At 41.2% G+C, this 19,894-nt stretch overlaps 1 protein-coding gene across 2 annotated transcripts in view; it reads right to left on the reverse strand.

Annotated features, from left to right (window-relative positions):
* Window positions 1-19,894, reverse strand: part of DLGAP1 (DLG associated protein 1) — a 429,880-nt gene that overhangs the window by 85,317 nt on the left and 324,669 nt on the right. For both annotated transcript variants that reach the window (XM_056333020.1, XM_056333021.1), the window contains 2 exons: window positions 13,868-14,045; window positions 11,167-11,407 (listed from right to left, as the gene is read on the reverse strand). In XM_056333020.1, coding sequence (XP_056188995.1) covers window positions 11,167-11,407; window positions 13,868-14,045 — 419 coding nt within the window. The remainder of the gene's footprint in view (window positions 1-11,166; window positions 11,408-13,867; window positions 14,046-19,894) is intronic.

A 19,894-nucleotide genomic window follows, 5' to 3' on the forward strand; every position in this document is an offset into this window, starting at 1 on the left:
AGACTGCTCTGATCTGCAATATTGTACTTAAAATATTAAAAAATGTATCTGCAAAACAGATGGAGGAAATTGTTACCCTTCACTTGATGGAATTCCAACACTGCTGCTGTGGTCCCACGAATTCCCACATCTATTCAAGCTTTCTATCCAGTGCTTACTTCTATCTGTCATGTTCATTATTTTCCATTCACTAGTTTTGACAGCCTTTTGAAGGCAATAAAGGGATTCTGGATGCCATTAATTTGATGACCATCTCATATCCCTCTATATCTCCTGCCTGCAGGGGAACTGGAGGCCTATAACAACAAGAAAACGTGTTGTAAAGTAAGTATCAAAACCTGGCTACACTGGGGGATCAAACAGCATCAATAAAACAAGCCAGATATCACACCTTGTCCATCTAGTCTACACGCCCAAGTCATATGTGATGAAGGAATAAAGACAAAGCGTTTTGGAAAAACTCATGTTAAAAGCTCTATGCATATATTTCTCACCATCAACTATTCACACCAGGAAAGGTGTTACTGATTCTGTGTTTTGTTGAAATAAGTGCAGGACACATTTCTGTTTTATAAAACTATTCTGGACCTGCTTTGCTACTCAAAATCAGTTTCTTCCTTGTCTGTCTCCCTCTCCTTTTGTCACTTCTCACCTTTTTTTCTTAACCATCGAACTCTTTGCCTTTCAGTGAAAGGAGGTATGTTGAGCCTGGAAAAAAAAGTATAATATTAAGAGTGAAAACTGCTTTAACTCCTACTTGTTTACAGATACATGTTTTCTGCATTGGTGCATGTCACCTATAGGGTGGGCTATTATATATTTTATTAAATAAAATAACCCCACCCATATGCTTTCAGGCTCGGTACCCCTTCACCCTACAGCTATTATGCAACCATCCCACCCAAGCTCACAGGACATAAGACCAATCTTTATACTTGGCGTGAGTCTTCTCTACTAAGTCGTACATACTCTCCATAAGGAAGCTATATACAATGCTCAGCAAGCATTGACAGAAACAGAAAAAGGCTTTCAGGATTCCAGCATGGATTTGAAGTCCAGAAAGAGGAACGACTGGGAAGGTAAATCAGATTATGGGAGGGTGTTCTTGTTCATAATACCATGCATAATCTGTGGAAGTATGCAACAGCAGAACAGACGATGTGCCGCAGGCTGCGGAGTCTGTGTAGACAAGGAGTGCCTGTTCAAGCACTAGCCCCGCAAGTGGCTGATGTGAGCTTAAACACAACCACGCATTTATGTAAAATGACACTGTACACTTTTGGGCGAATGTGATGCATCTTTTTGGCTGTGGATCGAGTCCTAGAGGCAAATTTAGGAAGGGTGAATGTTGGTATTAGAAATCTTAACTAGTGACTTCTTGCCCTTATTTGTCTCCCTTTTTCTGAAAAAAGAATAAACATTTTGGTCCTAGCTGTGCATTAATATAACTTCTAACACGATCTAACTTCCCTATAGCAACATCCCAAAGAGGGAAAGAGGCGGCATAAAGCAATATGTATAAGGACAGAGCCAGCTCCCTTGGAAGTATGTAATAAGACAGTAACTGACTTCACCTAGATCAGAGCATGCAGCCTTGCAAACCATGTTATCAGCACTTCCAACACAGATGCAATACTTTCCCTCACCCCACCTCCATCTCTCTGATTACCTTCTTCCCTTGCTTCCCCCTTTTTTTTAAAGAGGCAAATGTTAAAATGTCACATAAGAATTCAGGGAACTGTGTGAGATAAGACGACTGTAAGGCTACAGCACCAGGCAACAGCTAATTCTGTCACTTGGGTGTAAAGTACCCTTCCTGCAAAATGGAAAGTGACAGACTTTCTCAGGACTTCCTGAGGGAGTCAGATTGGGGCTAGTAGTTCATGGACAGGTTGGGTTTTATTCATAGCTTGTATATTTTTGGTCTGCTAAGACCCTGGCTTTTTTTTGCCACAGATGTACATCATTTTACTTGACTGTTAGCAAAGTTCAGGAAAAGAGGGTTAAAAGAAATTGAAAGGAAGGAATTTTGGAACAGAAATAGCCCGCTTTGTTTAAACAAAGAGTCTGACAGCATTTATTTTGTTATACTATTACAATGTTCTGACTTCCATCTCAACCTTCCCAGAGGGATACAGATTTACATTTTACTTTAGCTAAAGACAGAATTAACTTGAAAAATCATTACAGCAAAAAGAATGGTTATCGAGCCACCATCGTCTTGACTGTGCAAAGACAAAAAATAGGTGTCTTTCTCAACAGAACAAGCAAGAGCTCTGTCACAGCAGAGGGATTTGTGATATCATTTATTGTTTGTTTTTTTTTTTTCTCTCCTCTGATAGCTTAGCTCAAATCCCTGATCAAAGCAACTAGGGATTGTTCTGCTCAGATGGCTTACTGCATTTTAAGTGGAATGCAATTTAGCGCTCTCCCATCTGACCAAAGCCAAATTCAGTAAGGGAAAACAATTTCCAAAGACCAACATATCCATTTCCCCCTTGAGAGACCAGACAAAGGTTGTGGCATTAGAACAGATTACCAGCATCTGCCTACAGTATGACTTTGATAAAAGGGAATATTAGACTGTGATGGCAGCCACTAGACTGTCCCTCTTTGCAAAATAACATTAGGTGGTTCCAGATCCCAGTTGCATTGTGCTTTGTTATGGATCACTGTAAGATGCAGTGCGCTAAGATTGGTGTAATAGCAAGAAATAAAAAGAGTAAATCACATCTTTGTGTATACTTCAGAGTTTCTGTGGTTTTTTTTTTTAATTTACAGATTTCTTTGCTGCCATATCTCCTTTGGGTTTATCTATGCCATTACTAAAGAAAAAAAGCAGTCTCTGTTTCCAAAAGTGGTTCATAATAAGTAGTTCATAATATACACACCCCATAGTCCACCATAGCTTCAAAGAGCCAATTACTGTTAGACTGTTGCATAAACACATATTTAGGAAGCATGAAAACATGTAATTATTTACTGGATCCAGTACCTAGTACATCATATCTGAGCTCTGAAATGGGAATTACTGATGTGATGAAATATAACGGCTCTAAACAAATTGCTGTAGTACAACAGGGGCCCTGCAGAGCTGTACTCGTTAAACCCACTTATTACAAATTCTTACTTAGTTTTTTGAAAATCCAAGATCACTCAATCACTTTAAAAAGCTCATCATCCCCAAAAACCTCATCATCTTCTCTGTAATTCTTGGAATATGCTATGGTTCCAGAAAGTTTTGTAATTATTATATCTGAAGACAACCAAAATATTCAGGCTTGTCTTAAAGGAGTGACATGGAACTTACTGCAGGTGAGTGGCAGCACATTGCTGGAGGCTGGACAGTAGCACACACTAAAAAGAAAAACCTGCATTATTTTTACACACTGGATGTATTAATTAAGCATAGACCCTTCAGGAAAGAGGCCTAAGTCTTGCTTCCCAGAAGAAAACTGTAGTTAAAAGCCACCACATTAGCCTATTTTAGGAAAATGGCAGGAATTATTACTGAAAATGTGATCACATTATATAAATTGGAGCATGTCTTCAGCTTACTGATTCAGCTTATTTATGTCACCACCATCATAAAAACAATGCATTGGAAATAAGCCAGAGCAAAGAAAAGATTTAAGTCTTTACTGTATTTCTCCATGAAGTGAAAATTGAATTATTTGCCCTTCATTTGCTACAGGCATCTCAGCTAGGGCACAATGTATCCCTAATGCTCAAAATTCTGCTGTTTTAGAGCAATGACCAGTCCCTGAGAACAACATTTTGGATTAAAGTTATACTGTCCTCCCACAATATGCAAGTAGAAATGAACCGTGTTTTTATTTTATATTCTGCTTCACATTCTACCCATTAGTTTGCAATTAGAAGCTGGCACTGCTATGGGAAACCTGCTTCTTTGTGATGTGATTCTAGGCCTACTTCAAAGAAGGTTGGTTCCTACTCCTGCCTGCAAGTCAGAAAACATTGTCCCCAAACATGCAGATGCACAAGGCTGCTGAGTCAGAGCTGCTGAAGTCATATCAGCCTTGCCCTGTACCGGAGCTAATTGTTAGGACAGCAGACCAGAACTAAACTGCTGCCTCTGCAAGAGGTAGACCTGTCAGCCAGCCTAGGATTGATGGCAAAGGGTGGATTTGCCTTGTGGCAATGGGCAGAAGAGATGGTTGATTAAGCCACCGCTTCTTGGATTGTGGCAAAATCACTGAAGTTTTATCTTTTGTTTATAGGCTTAGAAAGCAATTAATTCTCAGTTAATGAGACTTGAGGCGTGCAGTGCTCAGTCAACATAGCAACCTTCAAATTACTATTTTGCTTGTAGTATCCTCCTCCTGTACATTTTTTATGGTAAATCAAGTGGTATTTTGTCTCAGCTAGGTGCTGGACACTCAGGTGCTTTAATATGCTCAGACAGGTACGGCGGCAGGCTCCACCAGGGGTACCCTATACAGAGAAATTGCACACCAGCAGGAGCATGGTGCACAACCATGGGACCAAGGCTGTCTCACTGCATTGGTGCACCAGGAAGTCTCCATCTAACTGGGGCCCTGGACGCTCCTGCAACAATCTCCATGTAGTGGAGCATTTGATAACACACATGCCTAGTCTGAAGCAAAAGCATAGCTCAAATTCAAACACAATCTGCACTGCTTTAGGGAGAACTATAGATGTCTGACCACCTGAAATGATCATCATTTTAGCGTGCGCTGTATAATCAAAGGAAATGCATTAATGACAGAATGTATTTAGGCACATTCCATACAGACATATGCAAAGGGCTTCCACACAATTTTTCATCTCTGTAAAGAAATTAAGACTAACAAATAATGAAACTTTACATTTTATGTAACTAATCACTACATCCTCTTTATTTGTGCTGCCACTAGATGAGCAATCTACTTACAAGTTTTTTTCATAGGATGGTATAGATTCTTTTAAAGATCTCCTTCTTCTGAAAAATCATGGGGTTTCCTTTTTCATTTGAGACTGTCAAATCTACATGTCTGATGGCCATCCCTATTCGCAGCATCAGGAAAGGCCCGTAGGGTCCTGCAGAGCAGCACGCTGAGCAGCAGTCAGCAGTGTACCCTTGCACTGGGGGCTGCCGACTGCATGCCCAAAGCACAGCTGGAAGTTTGAGGGAAGTGTCATGCTGGTGAGACCGTATTTTGAGTCTGTGCCTAGTGTGGCACTCCCCAGCATGAGCGACACATGGACATTGATAGTAGGGTTGGAGTGTGATGTGCCCGATTTCAGCCTTGGAGATGCCCAAGTTATTTGGACAACTGGAAAAGTCAACCACACAACTGCCATCTGAACAAAACAGCGGAGCTGTCCTGTGTTTCTGGAAATGTTCACAAAGTAAGAACATATTCCTTCAAGACATTTTAAGATCAAAGTTCTGAATAATTACAATCTTTCTCATATTCTTACCTCATTAAGAGCTTTAGCCCAAATGTTTAGAAGCCTATCAAGCAAACGAAGAGTAAGAATAGTAAGCAAAGACTGAATACTGAAAGGTATTACAAGTCTTTCATTTCCTGCATTTGAAACATATTTATAACTGTGGACACCACTTTTAACTCCTCCAAGCTTTATGTTTTCAGTGGTGGAAAAAATAAACAGGATATACACTACAAAACAAAGTCCTCTCACACTTTCTCTTTAGGAAGTTCTGAGCTTTTTTTGCTGTTTCATTATGCTCAGCAAGTTGCCTTGAGCTTTTCCTGAAATTGCAAGGACTGAACACTTTCCTGAGGAGCTGTGAGGGAAAGTGGACTTGTCATAAAGAAACCAAAATCACCAAGCTCCAGGCTGAATGCCCCAGGTTGTCTCTCTCCAGATTTGAGCAGTGTCTCAGATAGGAACAAACAGTTTAAATTCAATGTTCATAATCACACAGAGAAAAGAGGCAGAAGAAGGGAGGACGATGAAAAATCAATGTAATATGGTCCACTACCTGACATCAGTACAACTCTGAACCACCTGTAACTACCAAGTATTCTTAAAGTAGAGGCCTGTGCAATATTTATTCCAATAATCCCTGTTCTTCAGGCCACGAAGCTCCATGTGTCTTCAGGACATACAAACTTTACGTTTAAAAAGTAAAATGGAATTTATCAAACTTCTTTCACCTCCAGTTCTCGATTGGCATAAAACTACACCACATGTAAACTGACCTGCTGCAACCTGCCAAATGTTTGGGCAGCCTTTCCATGGCTCTTTCCCATGGCTCAGTCCCGCTCCTTCTCAGGCACTTATTATTAGAGCAATTTCCATAAGCGCCTTGCATCATGCTTAAAGTCAGTTAGAAGTGGTCCAGCGAGAGCTCAGTTCTGAGTTTCTCTCATTAAAAACTTCCACCGGCTTTAAATACATGGGGTTTTTTTTTGGTGTGATGTGGAGCTTAACATTTGTAAAGCTGACTTGTGGGATAGACAAGACGGAACTTGTTCTAGCTACAGTCAGATGCCTCTGAAATTGGAAACAGTGTTCTTCTCCAAGGTCAGCTCCTCATTAGTAAAGGAAAATATTTTTGAGTGCTGGTTTCAGCAATTTGATAGCAGATCCAAAGGCAGACTGCATTTCAGGATTACTCAAGGAAAGAGAGGAAATGAACCATGTAAATTCTTTGTCAAACATTTCTACACTCTTCAAATCTGTGTTAAGATTTAACATCTGCATGAAGGCCTTAACTTAGTTATATTTCTCAGACCTTCTGCGGAAATATCTTAATTTTGGTACAGATCCAGAAACCAGCCCTAGCTTCAACCAGAAATCAAATTTGAAATCCTAATTCCTTGTTTCTTTTTGGACAGAACGATCTCTGAAAGGACAGATCTGAGGAGTCCAAAAGAGCTTGGACACAGCTGGCATTCAGTCAGTTATAGCTTCCTTCTCCACAGGATTTTATTTTATTTTTGCATACTGCCTGGCACAAGTCTATTTTTAAAGTTGTTTGCGTTTTTCCTTTCTCTTTCTTTCTTTCCTTTTAAAAAAAAAAAAAAAAAATTGGCTAGGCAGCCCTTTAGAGATTTTCAACAAAGTACCTGACCCCTCTTGATCAGATGTTCCAAGGAAAGGAAGGAAAACAGCTTGCTCAGCTGAAGCTCCATAATTAGCATATACTGTGATAACTCTCAGTCCTTCTTTAACCTGCCGGCTACACAGCACGATTTCCTTGGGATTTTTGTTTTTTCTGCTTTTAAGCAGAAGTGTAATATTACTGAGAATCACCAGATGGCATTGCTGCAGATAGCTTTGAAATTTCCGTTCACCTGACTACAGAGGACACATACAGAGAAAATACATATTGCAATCTAGTGTAGTTTTTCCTGATGTTACTGCTTGAGCTCTGCTACAGAGATGTCACTTTCAAATTAAACATGTCCAATCTCAGTTATATATTTGTACCTGCATGTGTTAATGCTTAAACCCTCACAATGTCATAAAGTTTGTTTGCAGCAAAGGAACAGCTGCACAAGCACGGTTTAGAAACACAGACAGAAGAAATATGAGAGAAAGGTGTTTTTTAGACTATTTTAAAATGTCATTGCTTCTTAATGACTGTATTTTTTAAGCTCACTGAAATGATTTACAGACTTTTAGAGTTGTTTAAAGGATGTCTATTTAGTGGCTGAATCTGCTGGCTGCAGAGTTTCAGCTACAATGGTTGCACCCGCAAATAACCTGGGATCAAATTATGTCATAACTCACAGGTCATTAAATTCCTCTGAAGACACCAAATGACACGGGAGGTAATTTTTAGTGCAGGCTATGGAGTATAACATATGCCAACACTTCAGAGCTGCTGTAGCTCTCAGCCTGCACAGCCCCTCTCCCAGGGATGGTCCCAGCCGGTGCAGGGTACAGCTGCCTCTGTGGGTATGACTAATGCCAAGCGAGCAAATACGAGAGTGAATGGACCTTTTCAACTACTCAGCTTTCAAGGCATGATGGAATTGTGACATGGCATTTATTTCTGTTACAGTGGTAACTTTGTATTTCCTCTTCTTAATTTCAAAACCAGGATAAAACATCATTTCGCGTACAAAATCACCTTATGAACAAAGTGCCCCCCTCCCAGATACATGCAGAAACTTCACTTTGGTGAGGTTAGGATGTCTTTCTGCACTCACAGTGTAACACTTCATCCTGTTGATGACAACCGGTTTGTGCCTACACCCCCATTTTTACACTCAGGCTCAGTTTCAGCCAGATGCACTCACCCCGTGACGTTGCTGCGATAGCACTAAGACCAGCACAGGCTGCAGAGGCCACCAGCTGGGCAGTCACCCATAGCTGGGCTCTGTGCCACAGCCAGCAGATTAGGACTGGATTTATAGTTAGATTGAGCACATCCTCAGGAACTGAAAAGCTCTGCCAATAGACATGCATTCCTAATTTCAGAAATAAACCTCCAACACTATGTGGCAAAAGGAAATTAAAAACCTGAGGTTACAACCACTGTAGCATAGGCTAACAGGCAGAGGTAAGTGTGATTTTTGTCCATAGCGCTTGCTTAATATTTTTATCTAGATGTCCTGGAAAGCTGTGGGTCATTTCTCTGGAGGAATAATTTTGAAACCAGTGGACAGGCAGTTCTCTTGTCTTTTCCGTCATCATCAAGCTGGCATTTTCCTTGGCTTCCAGCAGTCAACGGAGTTCCCAGTATCAGTATACGATCAGATCACAGATTTTTGAATTAGTGAATGAAAAGCCAGGTCCCTGAAGGAATTGCTGATGTTGATGAAAGAAATTTTGTTTGGTTGAACAGACAGGTAGTTTTGGGGCAGGAGGACAGCCTTCTCATTTGGGGATGTTAAATCTGTAGTTTAGATCATAACTGCCCTTAGATTTCCCACAAAAGCATTTGAAACAGCACCTCAGTGGAGATAAGTCTGAGATACCATTCTCCTTTCTTCACATCTGCCTAGCTGTTGTGCTATTTCCCATTTTATTGAAGCAGATATTAATAGAAACCACCAATGATACCTTTCAGGTTTCTCTTCTGTGAACCAGCCACAGGCAACAGCAAGGTAGTCAATATAAATGCTTTTGAATGGAATTAATTCAGCTCGAATCCCCATTAAAAAGATAGTGGTATGTAAGTCAGATAGTAAAAGAGACAAGTTGTCTGAAATGCTACCAGTGCAAGGGATGGGCCCTTGGGAACCCACGAATTAAAAAATGAGAGAGATAGCTCATTAGAATTCCCACAGCAGAAAATAGATAGCTACAGCAGTCTTTAAATGCTTTTATGGATGTCTGAAAAGAGGGCTGCAAATCATTCCCCTCTCTGCAGTTTAAGGTGCCAACTACAGAAGCAGTAACCCAAGATAAACCCAGTGGTTTACACTTTTCAATAACATAGTTTTGTTCATATGATTTTTTAATAAAGTCAGCTACCCAGAGAAGAGCTTCTGTTTGTGGGTGTACTACAAAAAAGGAACATAAACAAGAGACAGTTTACAGTAACGATTTTCATCTTTTGGGTTTTACAGTGCTTTTGGCTGATACGTACAGCCAGCCTTCTCCATTTATACACCATCATCTCCAGACACAGGCACCATTTATCTGAGTGACAGAAACAACATCTTATATAATTTAAAAATGGTTATTCTCTTCTGTATTAATAATTACAGTTATTTTTATAAGGGAAAAGTGTTAGCAAAGCCATTCTCAAAGAACTGAAAACCCACTCTGGGATACCCAAATTGATCTAATAATGGTGAATGCACGCTGAAAGATCCCTGAAAACCCCCATCCTTCAACTTTTGCTTCAGAATACATTTGACACAAGCTAATACTGTACAGTGAAGTAACACACACCTTATGTAAATCCTGTCTTTGCAGTGTGGTGCAAACCCTGCATGCATGCAAGAACTACTTTTATAGCAGAAATGTTGTCACGTAAATACTATTTTTCAAGGATTAGTGACTTAGACAAGAACTGCTCTGCAGCATTTTTTAAAAATGCTTTGATGTTTGTGATGTACTGCCAGTGTATTTCCAACAGTATTTAAACTTGTTACTTTTAGAAAAATGAATTAAGCTCAACATTTTTGGTAAAAGGATTGAAAGTGTATTTTGATGACATAAACCAATTGACAAGCAGCTTTAAAAAAGACTTGAGTGAGAGATAAGGAACCTACAAGGTATAAACAACTGCACCTGTGTGAGGTAACACACAAAAAGGCAGAAGAGTACAGAAAACAGAAATTAAAGAACCAGGAAAAGAGGTAGTAGGCACAGTGAAATACTTATATTAGTCAATATTAGTCATGAATGTGAAGAGTAGATGTATAGTAAATTAAGCTTGTGTAAAGCAGTGGAATGAATGCAGAAAAAACAAACGAGACCCTTTCATCCTTCCACAGGGAAGAGCACACACATGTAATGGTTCCTGGCTCTTGCTTTTCTGAGTGAGAGATGGAGATTTGGATTTTTTTTCCTGACTTGCATTTTTTTACCCTTAAGCACTAATTTTAGTGACAGAATCTGGAATTCATCATGGTTATTTCCAGAAGAAAAGCAATCTCAAACATTCAAGGGAAGGTTTGCAAGTCTCACATTTAGACTAAAATCTCTTTCTCTTGCAAGATTTGAATAGTCTGAACTGCAGAAAGAACAACAGCAGGATGTGAACATGCATATTTTGACCTGCAGACCACTTATTTCCTTCTTCATTCCCACCTCTGAGATGGCCTAGAGAGCTGTAACAGTCTCTCTGAGCCATTAAACAACACATCTAATAACTTGTAACTTTTAGGAAAGGCAGAGACCATTTTTCATCTTTGTAGAAAAACTCAGCAGAGGGACCCTCCAGAGCAGAGCTGCTAACCCAGAGCCTCTTGTTCAGCCTTGCTAAATTGTGATTGCTCATTTGGGGAGGAGAGTGAAAGGAAGCATGACCTTGGACTTCTCTTCTATGTGCTTTTAACCCAGAATAAATTAGCTTGGATGTAGGAGACACCACAACTGCATCAGCCTTGATCTGTGCATAGTTTTAGGCTGATTAGTTTGTCCAGATCCCTGGACTCTCTTATGGCTTGGTGTCTGACAGAGAATTGCTCATCATTGCTCTGATGGAGTTGCACAGAAAGGTACCTTCCCTTTCCACAACCCCTCTGGGTTCCTCTTTTTGTTACTCACCAGTACTGCTCTGGATGGTCCTCACCGTGGTGGTTGTACGTGGGGGAGATGAGGACCGCAGCGATATGCACTCGTCGTCCTGGGAACAGCCCTTCTCAATGGCTCTGACATAGCTGTGGCTCCGCATGCGGAAGCAGCCCGGCATGGGCAGATCCAGCGCCTCCACGGCCTGAGACTCCAGTTCACTGAACACTGACTCGCAGACGGATTCGAACTGACCGTTCACTTCCATCTCACTCACCTGCAGACAAGGACGGGGCAGGGTCAGTATATCCCTACACCAGCCTACCTGGTACAAACACCGGCTACAGTAGCACGATGGCCAACATCTGTTAGACCAGCCTTTCACACGTGAAGAACAGGTGAATGGCACATAAACACAACCCATTTTACAAAGCAACAATTGTCAGGGGTAAAAAATCATGTACAGAAAGGGGAGAGAGAGGCGTTAGGCAGAGATTCAGCAGTTTAGGCTCCTGGTTCCTGCCAAGACCGGTGGGAAGCTGCAAGTGCTTATAGCAGCACCTGGCTGCTGTCCCCTTGGGCCCACAGCAGAGGCTGAACCTTTGGCCGTTATGACCAGTACACTGAAAAACAAAAATCACACTTTCCCTGCGGGGTGAGGTAAAAAACCAGAAAAGGTCAGCTTAATGCCAGTGTGCAATCAAGGCCACCCACATGCAACCACAGTGATAAACCTGAGGGACTGGGAAGCTCGAGGGTAGAAGTGGCACAAGCACTTCGGAGGGGGAGGCTGGTAAGGGAACCAGCTTTGTAGCAGGGGAAAAGTGTTTGTATAACTACACCTCTGGCTGAGACGGAGATGCAAGGGAATCCTTAGACCCTTTGTGGAGCAGTCACTAGGTGGTGACAGAGACTTGCACTCATGCAGGTTAAAGAACAACGAAAAGCATGTGGCCATGCTGCAGGTCTTACAAACTCGGAAACCATCTACCTCGTCTTAATTAGTAACGGATGCTCATCTTTCTAAACTGAGAATCAAGCCCTGAGCTTGGCATTAAAGCACAATAATTATCACTACGGAAAACATGCACATGGAAACCATCTCTTGAAGACTCTGTTAGTTTTCAGGTATGCAAAAGGCCAAGGCAGCAGGAGAAGGTAAGACTGTTAGGGTGGTAGAAAAAAACATTAGTAATCTTTTTCCAGGATTACTTTTACCAAGAAAAATGTTATGCTGAGTATTTGTACATATAACTGAAAAGAGAAACCTCAAAGTTAAGAACGTATTTTTTCAAAGGGAAACTAAAAGAGCATGTAAGAGTAGTAGATAATACATCATAAAGAACAATCTTACTATGGTGGTGAATAGCCATATCCCCAAATAAACATCTCTGAATCTATGCTTTTTTTTTTTTAAAAAAAGCCCATAAATTCTTCACAGTGGCAAAAGATGCTTACTCTGTGGCAGACAGCTTTGCGTAAGTGTTAGGTGTCCAGCTAAATAAGTTAACTAATGTTCGTATAATTGCCTCTGAGACCCGAATTTCAGTGCTGTTTCCTCCTAGATACATACTGACCCTCTTTCTAGGGCATCAGCCCATACTCTGTGCAAAGTGCCTCACTATAAAATGCACAGGTGAATACTCTGAAGCTCCAGTGCCCAGATACAGAACACTGCAGAGATTCAAACTACAGCGCTGTTCTGAATGGCACGTATGTTATGGCCATTGCTGAAGCCCTGTCATCAATGATGTCATGTGCATTTTTCTGACATTGCAATGACTTGACATGCCAATAATAAGGGGCTAGTATACGGCGCCATGAATCCTGCTGCTGTACTTCTGGACTAGTGCAAGAAAGTTCTTTTATCCAAGTGATTTATCCAAATGATCCACTTAAGCAAGCAAGCCAAAAATCATACCAAGGAGCTATAGGATTTAGCAGATGAGCTACTGGCCCACTGCCCTGTGGAGTGCAGGCACTTTTGCATTTCTTTCAGATCTGTTCCTGACAAATTCAACTGTACAAGCATGTTGTATGCAAGAACAGGCTATTTTATGACGCTAAAAGTCATAAACTGAATGTGTCATGGTGGCCTTCACCTTTCTTTGAGTTTAGAATAAGCATGAAGGGGTCTTACAGGATTTCAGGGCAACAATATAGACAGACCTTTGCACCATATATATATATATACTGCAACATTTGTACTATACAGATAAAAAGTTCAGAGGCGCACAGGGTTAAGAATGCATACAATAGCATAAAGAAAGCTCTAAAATTTCTAATAAAATACAAATAAAATTGTGAAATACAAAATACTATGGACGTAATTTTCCTTCAGCATCTCACTCAGCATGTGAACTTTTTCTTTGGAGTCACTCTGAAAAAAATTGATTTGAGATACTAAGCACAAAGATGCTTAAGAGAACCCTGTTTAAAGACATTGTTGATGAGCACCTGCTTTCAGAAAAGAAAAATAAAAAATGAGACTGCTCCTTCAAAGAAATTGCATGTTGTGCCACTCATCCATTTGCAAAGGGGAGGTTATGGCATTATGAAGTGTTACACTCTCACAAACAAGACTGTGTGTGAACGCCCTTGCTTTATTAAGAATGTTATAAAAATCTGTGGTGTGATCTAATTTCACTTGAAGCAAAATCCAGTTTCTCCTATAGCAAGGGTTTGGTGTCCAGTACGGCGGCTGCTCTCCAGGCTGCTGCAGGTACGTGTCACCCACCTGACTGATGGTGCTCATGGCTCTCATGTAGCTCTCATTGCGGGAGCGGAACTTGGGGGACGTCAGCAGCCCTGCGGGGTCCAGGCTGTCCAGGCTCCTGTTGATGGACACTTCGCTCACCGCCCTCAGGTAACTGTGGCTCCGGATCTGAAGCTTTGGGGAGTGTTCACTGGATATCCTGGGAGGTTTGAGGAGGGGAGAGAAAAAGAAATAAAAAAGATATTTCATCAGGTCCAAATGGCCTTACCAGGAGTGAGAATAACCAGGTGTTTTTCACTGGAACAGGAAGACTTGAACAAGTCATTATATACTCCTTGTATAGTTATAAAATAAGAATAATGCAAGTGCTTTTATTCAGATTACCCCATCCTTTTATTTGGTGGGTGGAAGAAAGAAGGAAAGAAAGGATTTTTTTTTTTTTTGGTGGGGGGTGTTTGTAAACTGTGCCTAAGCAGAACGGCAGAATAACTCCAATTTTATTTCTTGACAGCAGCATGGAAAAATTTTAGACTACTGACAGTGGCAGCAACCAGCTCCAGCAACCCCCCCCACTATGTGAGACTTTTGAAGTGACAACATTGAAATGACTTCACATGTTGGTTTTAAAAAAGCAAGTGGAGCCACTGTGGTGAGTACAAGGAAGAAAGCCTTGTGTCCTTACAGAGCTGAATGCAGGAACCACCACAGCCAGCTGGGAAGGGGGGTAAAGGAAGGAGAGGCTCAATAGTAAGGTTCGATGAATGACCCTAAACACATTAGCATCTTGAAATGCAGCTGGTAGGAATGGTAGGGTCTCTGTTCCCCTAGAGGGTTGTTTCCCTGAGGAAACCTGGTGTTGAACAGACCTGCTGATGCTGTGACTCTTGACACTCATGTATGTACCTGTATAACAGGGCTGCTTCTCCAGGAGCTTTCAAGGGTGTCTGGGCTGATAGAATCGGCAGATCATACACAACATGCACAATAAACTCGTAGTGTGTCTTAACCTAGGAAATCATTCCAAGAATTTGGGGCACCTGCTAAGGTTTGATGTGCTTTAAATTTTATTTTATTCCTGGCATAAGTTGCAAGTTGAGAAAGTGTAAGCTAGAGAAGTAGCTTTACATGACCTGATGTCAAACTCCAGGTTTAGAATCCACAGTTGTGTTTCTGAATTGATAACTTTCCCCATCTTTCCAACATGAGTGACAGACAAACAAACAATGAACTGCCCCCAGGTAATGTGCACAAATTGTATTACTCCTGCTCTATGTGCTTAAGAGTCAGATAGCAAAGGTTACAACATGTAGAAACAATCCTTCACCTACAAGATGTTTTATCCTCTGAAAATGCAGGCTAGGTGCTGTCTTCTCACATCCTTTAAAGATGTGACTCACAAGAAGTGATCCATGTCGTGCCTCTTATGCAATTATTTTGGGGACATTTCCTGTGGAACAATTAATCAGTGGATAAAGTACTGAAAGGGTGGTTCTTCAATATGTTTATTGAAATATCTTTAATATTCTCCAAGTATTAAAAAGCAATCAAATTAAAATATTAACTAAATTTTCCATTTAAAAATGTAAATCTCACATGGATGTTTGCAGTTATATGAAAGAATAATCTGTAACCTAATTACAGGCTTAATCTTGGTCCCCCAGTCTTTAGAAAGACATACACAGCTGACCTGAAAGAAGAGAATCCATTTTATGTCTAATTCCTCAAGCGTTTGCAGATATTTTGTATTCAAGTAGCTAATGATGGTAATTAGTATGAGCAATTTCCCAGTGGCATGCACAATTCTGGTAACTGTCAATGTATTTTAGGAGGACAATTCCATTGTGTAATTGCACACCTAAGTAGTTCAGAAACTGGGTCTGTTTCTGAATGGTACAATACCGTAATAAAATCTAGGCCATCTCTACAATACTGTATTCTCTGGCTGCTAATTACCTGCCTAATAAAAATACATAAACTTATGTTAATTATTCAATATTCCTGTCACAAGGTCAAGATAAAGCCTTTGCTTGCCATTTTCACTACGCATATGGTGCAATACTCACAGCAGCCATATTCATATGCTTTGACTCCTTACGCCATTAATTCCACATGACAAAAGAAGGGTTTTAGACATCATAATTAGCCGTGTTCCAAACAACTCAAAAAAAGGAAGAGAAAGTAATGAGAAAATGACTGTTACTGATGGTTAGCTACAACATTTTGGTAACTAACACTAACCGTGGAACTCTTGGAAAAAAACCTTTTTGTCTATTATTGGATAAAACCCCAAAGAAATAAAAAAAAGATAAAACAGAATGAATAATTCAACAGACATAATTTTTCAAATGCATGAAAGCTACTTCACCATGCTGCAGATCTGTAAACGGATCAGCATTGCCTGAAAAGTATTTCTTAAATTAATTCAAAATGTATTTTATGAATGTTGTGAACAGTTTGCTGCCAATATGTGACATGCAAAATTCAAATATGCTTGATTAGCTGCCAGTTAGTCAAATACGTCACCTGGGGCTTGTCGCTGTTCACTGATTAGCTGAGCTCACAAGAAGACTGCAGCACATCACAAAATTCATCACACAGGTACTGCCAGACAGAAATTTGCAAGTGCTGAGGCAGGTGCCCTTTAAAGACTGGAACCAGTATAACAAGATGCAGGTACCCATAGCAGTATGATTCTGCTGTGACAGCCAGAGTACAGACCAGGTCAGATGCTCCAAGTGTCGTGGAAAGCCACCACAAAAGGTATAGAAATTAATTTTCTGTATGCATTAGTGTCGCATAATGTTTTCCCAACTCTGCTTGAAACAAGGGCATCCATCCATGAGAGTAAATGTTTCCCTGTCGTTTCAGATGTGGGTGGTCAGCACAGCTGCTTCCTTTTTCTTTTTGTTCCTGACTATACAACTGGCCAGTCTGGCACATATATAGAACCACATTTTACAGGTGGCCACTTATCTTAGCCTGTGCATACCTCCCATCTGTTGTATAAACCAGGCTAGGATACTGGCAGCTGTTGGAGGAGGTGGTTCCTTGCTCACTGATTGTTACAATCACTGTTTCACTAGATGTAGTGATGGGGGGGGGGATGGGGGGAAAGAAAAAGGATTTAAAGCATAATCAAAGAAACATCTGAAGGTTTGCATTTGTAATGATTATCACTGCTTTTGTAGCTGTGTAATAAATTGTCACTATGTTCTGCAGTACACTTTAATGAACAGCTGAAATGCCACTGGAAATTCCATTTAGGAATAAATCTGACTATGTATGGCAGGGAAGATCTCAATGTCTAATTTATTTTCTCAAAGTTGCTGTTACCGGCAACCTGTAAATGAAGATGGTATTTTCCTCCTTACAGCTTCAACTCCATCTTCTATTTATCCTGTATTACCTAAACTTCTGTTTGCGCCATCATAATTTCCACAATTAAGTATGACAGACATGGGACTGAGACTTCGGGACAGCTCTTTGCCCCATAGAAAATGGGCTGTTAGCTGCAGTCACTGCATTGGATATACTAATTGGCAGGAGGAGGATGTGAATTATTAAAGGTCTTGAACAAGATCCTCAAGCATGCCACATCATTTCTGTGCTGCAGTGCCTGCTGCTGTGACATGGGACAAGGGCTGAAGGGCAGTTCTGAACTCAGTGCCAGAGCCCTTTCAGAGAGGCTTTTACACAGCTCGTCCTTACTGCTGTGGTAGAAGAGACATTTTGCCTGGCAGGCTTCTAGCCCCTTGTGGATACACGATGTGATGAGGTTGGCTGAAGCAGCGTCCGTGGAGCTTGCAGCATGCATGGGGAACCAGGCGTGCTTTGAGGCTGGGCTGTCCCCAAAGGCAGCATGCTGCACTTGCAAGCGGCAAGTCCCCAAACTGGCTGCACTGTCCTTTTCCCCCATAGTGTTGCCCTTGCCCCAGGCCTCACCCCAGAGGATGGGAGCACAGCCATAACAGCAACATGCTTTGGCAGTGCAAGGAGTGGGAGGAATAGCACTGCTAAACGTGCTTCTTAAGAACCACGGCAAGAGGCACCAGGAGAAGATGAGGGCTTTGGGTTTCTGCCACTCTTCTGGATGCTGTTGCAGGTGTCCCAAGGGGATTGACCAGAAAAGGAGCCAGCCCTGAGCTGAGGTGGGTGGAAATGGAGTCTGCTGAGTCTCGGTGGAGAAATAAAAGGCTCCCCTGGGTAAAGAAGTACCTCTGATCCACAGGGTGCCTGTGAAGGCAAAATGCTACTGAAAACCCATGAGGGGCTCTGAGGGGCAGAGCAGTGTCCATTTAAAGAGAAAATGTGTTTTAGTGAAGCATCTAAAACGGAAGATCGTGTAGCTGTGTAAAGGACATCTTTAAGCCACCTTTGCATATTGCCATTTGATTTCTGATCTGTACACATTTCAGGCATGCTGAGGCCAATCCTCCTTTTTTCATTCAAATATAGAAATGAAAATATTTTAAATGTGCACATTTAATCACCCCTACCATTGTTGCAACAAGCGTGTTAAAAAACACTTCTAACCCACTGTTACAGATGTGTTCGTATTTACACGGCTTTAATTCAGATGGAAACATTTTGTCCCTCATTTGCTTAATTGGCTATTTGCAGAGTGAGGAGCTGGTCAGTGCAGGTAAGCGTGCCAGGAGCTGGATTTGGCTGCTTGGCTCTGGCTTCCCTGGAAGCCTGAGGCAGAGGCAGGAAAGAGCGTTAGCCTAGCCTGCCTGAGATGGTGGTCCAGCATGAATGAAGAGGGAAGGAAAGCTATACACAATCTTTACATACTGCCTCGTCCTTTCTGACTTTTATGCTGGCCATAATTTAGTTCACTCAAATATATATTAAAGGGTTTAAAATACAGTGTTAGGAGATTAAAAGTGAAATAGCTTTGAATGTATTTCTGGAAGAGTTCCTTTGCCTTCAAAGTGTCTTTGAAATGCCAAGAGAAGGTAGACAACGGGGATTTACAAGAACGGGCAAGTTTAGTTTCAAGTATTTCCTTTTATTTTAGGAAAGCACAATGCAATCTGTTGTATATGTGCTCTTTATGAAAAACACTTTCATTTATTACATTTCATTTCTGAATGAAAAGAGGGAAAGCCAAGACTGACGATGGCTGGTTTTTTTCCCCTTTAGGCCAGACACAATATAAAAAAGTGCTACAATGAAAAGTAGCCCTAAGACTGTATTGCCTTCTCCAAGTTCAGCATTCAGATTCCTAGCACAAAGCACAGCATTGTGCCAGACGGGTACTGTGCTCTGGTAACAAAAAATGACAAAGCAGAACAAAGTGAAAATCCAGAAACATGTCCCGAATACTTCTGTAAACCAGTAGAGGAATGTGCTAAAATTTGCCTTCAAATAAGCAGAAGGCCCCCAACAACACAGCATGTGCAACCCAAACCCAAGAAAAAATAAACCTCTATTGCTAAGTATCCCAGCTCTCAGTTTTGTAGCCTACAATGGACAGCTCAGCTCCCTGGGGCTTAATTATCCCTGGCTGAATGCCCCACCTACGGCGTGGCTGATGGGCACATCCAACATACATTGCTGTGCTTAATTTTATTTGCATTTTAGTGTTGCTAGAAGGTAGAATAATCCAGCACAGTCTGACACAGGGCAAACACTGAAGGACATCAGAAAGGAACATGTACAGAACAAAGTCATTCAAGTGCATCTGTCTGAACCTGCTCATGATACGGGTCACCAGGCTAGGGTAATTTGATCATGTTGTCACCCATGTTCCGCTGCTTTTTCAGTGCAGCAAACACAAAGCTGTCATGCTACCAACAGAGACAAGGGCAGCCCATAGAGTTTTCAGCATTCTTCCCCCTCACCAGGGATTTTTCTGAGTTTTGAAGATCCCCTTTTCTGTTTTTGTTTATAATGAAGTGAACCTCCTCATGGGGACGTCCTTGAAGCAAAAAAAAAAAAAGCCCAAACCCCAAAACGAACACCCCCTCAACCTCTCTTTATGTCCTTAGTATGTTGCTAAAGAGTCAAGCGTGAGAAAGAAAAGTCTAAAACATGGAGACAACT

The sequence above is a fragment of the Falco biarmicus genome, chromosome 3, assembly GCF_023638135.1.
Source record: "Falco biarmicus isolate bFalBia1 chromosome 3, bFalBia1.pri, whole genome shotgun sequence".
In the NCBI taxonomy this organism is placed as follows: Eukaryota; Metazoa; Chordata; class Aves; order Falconiformes; family Falconidae; genus Falco; species Falco biarmicus.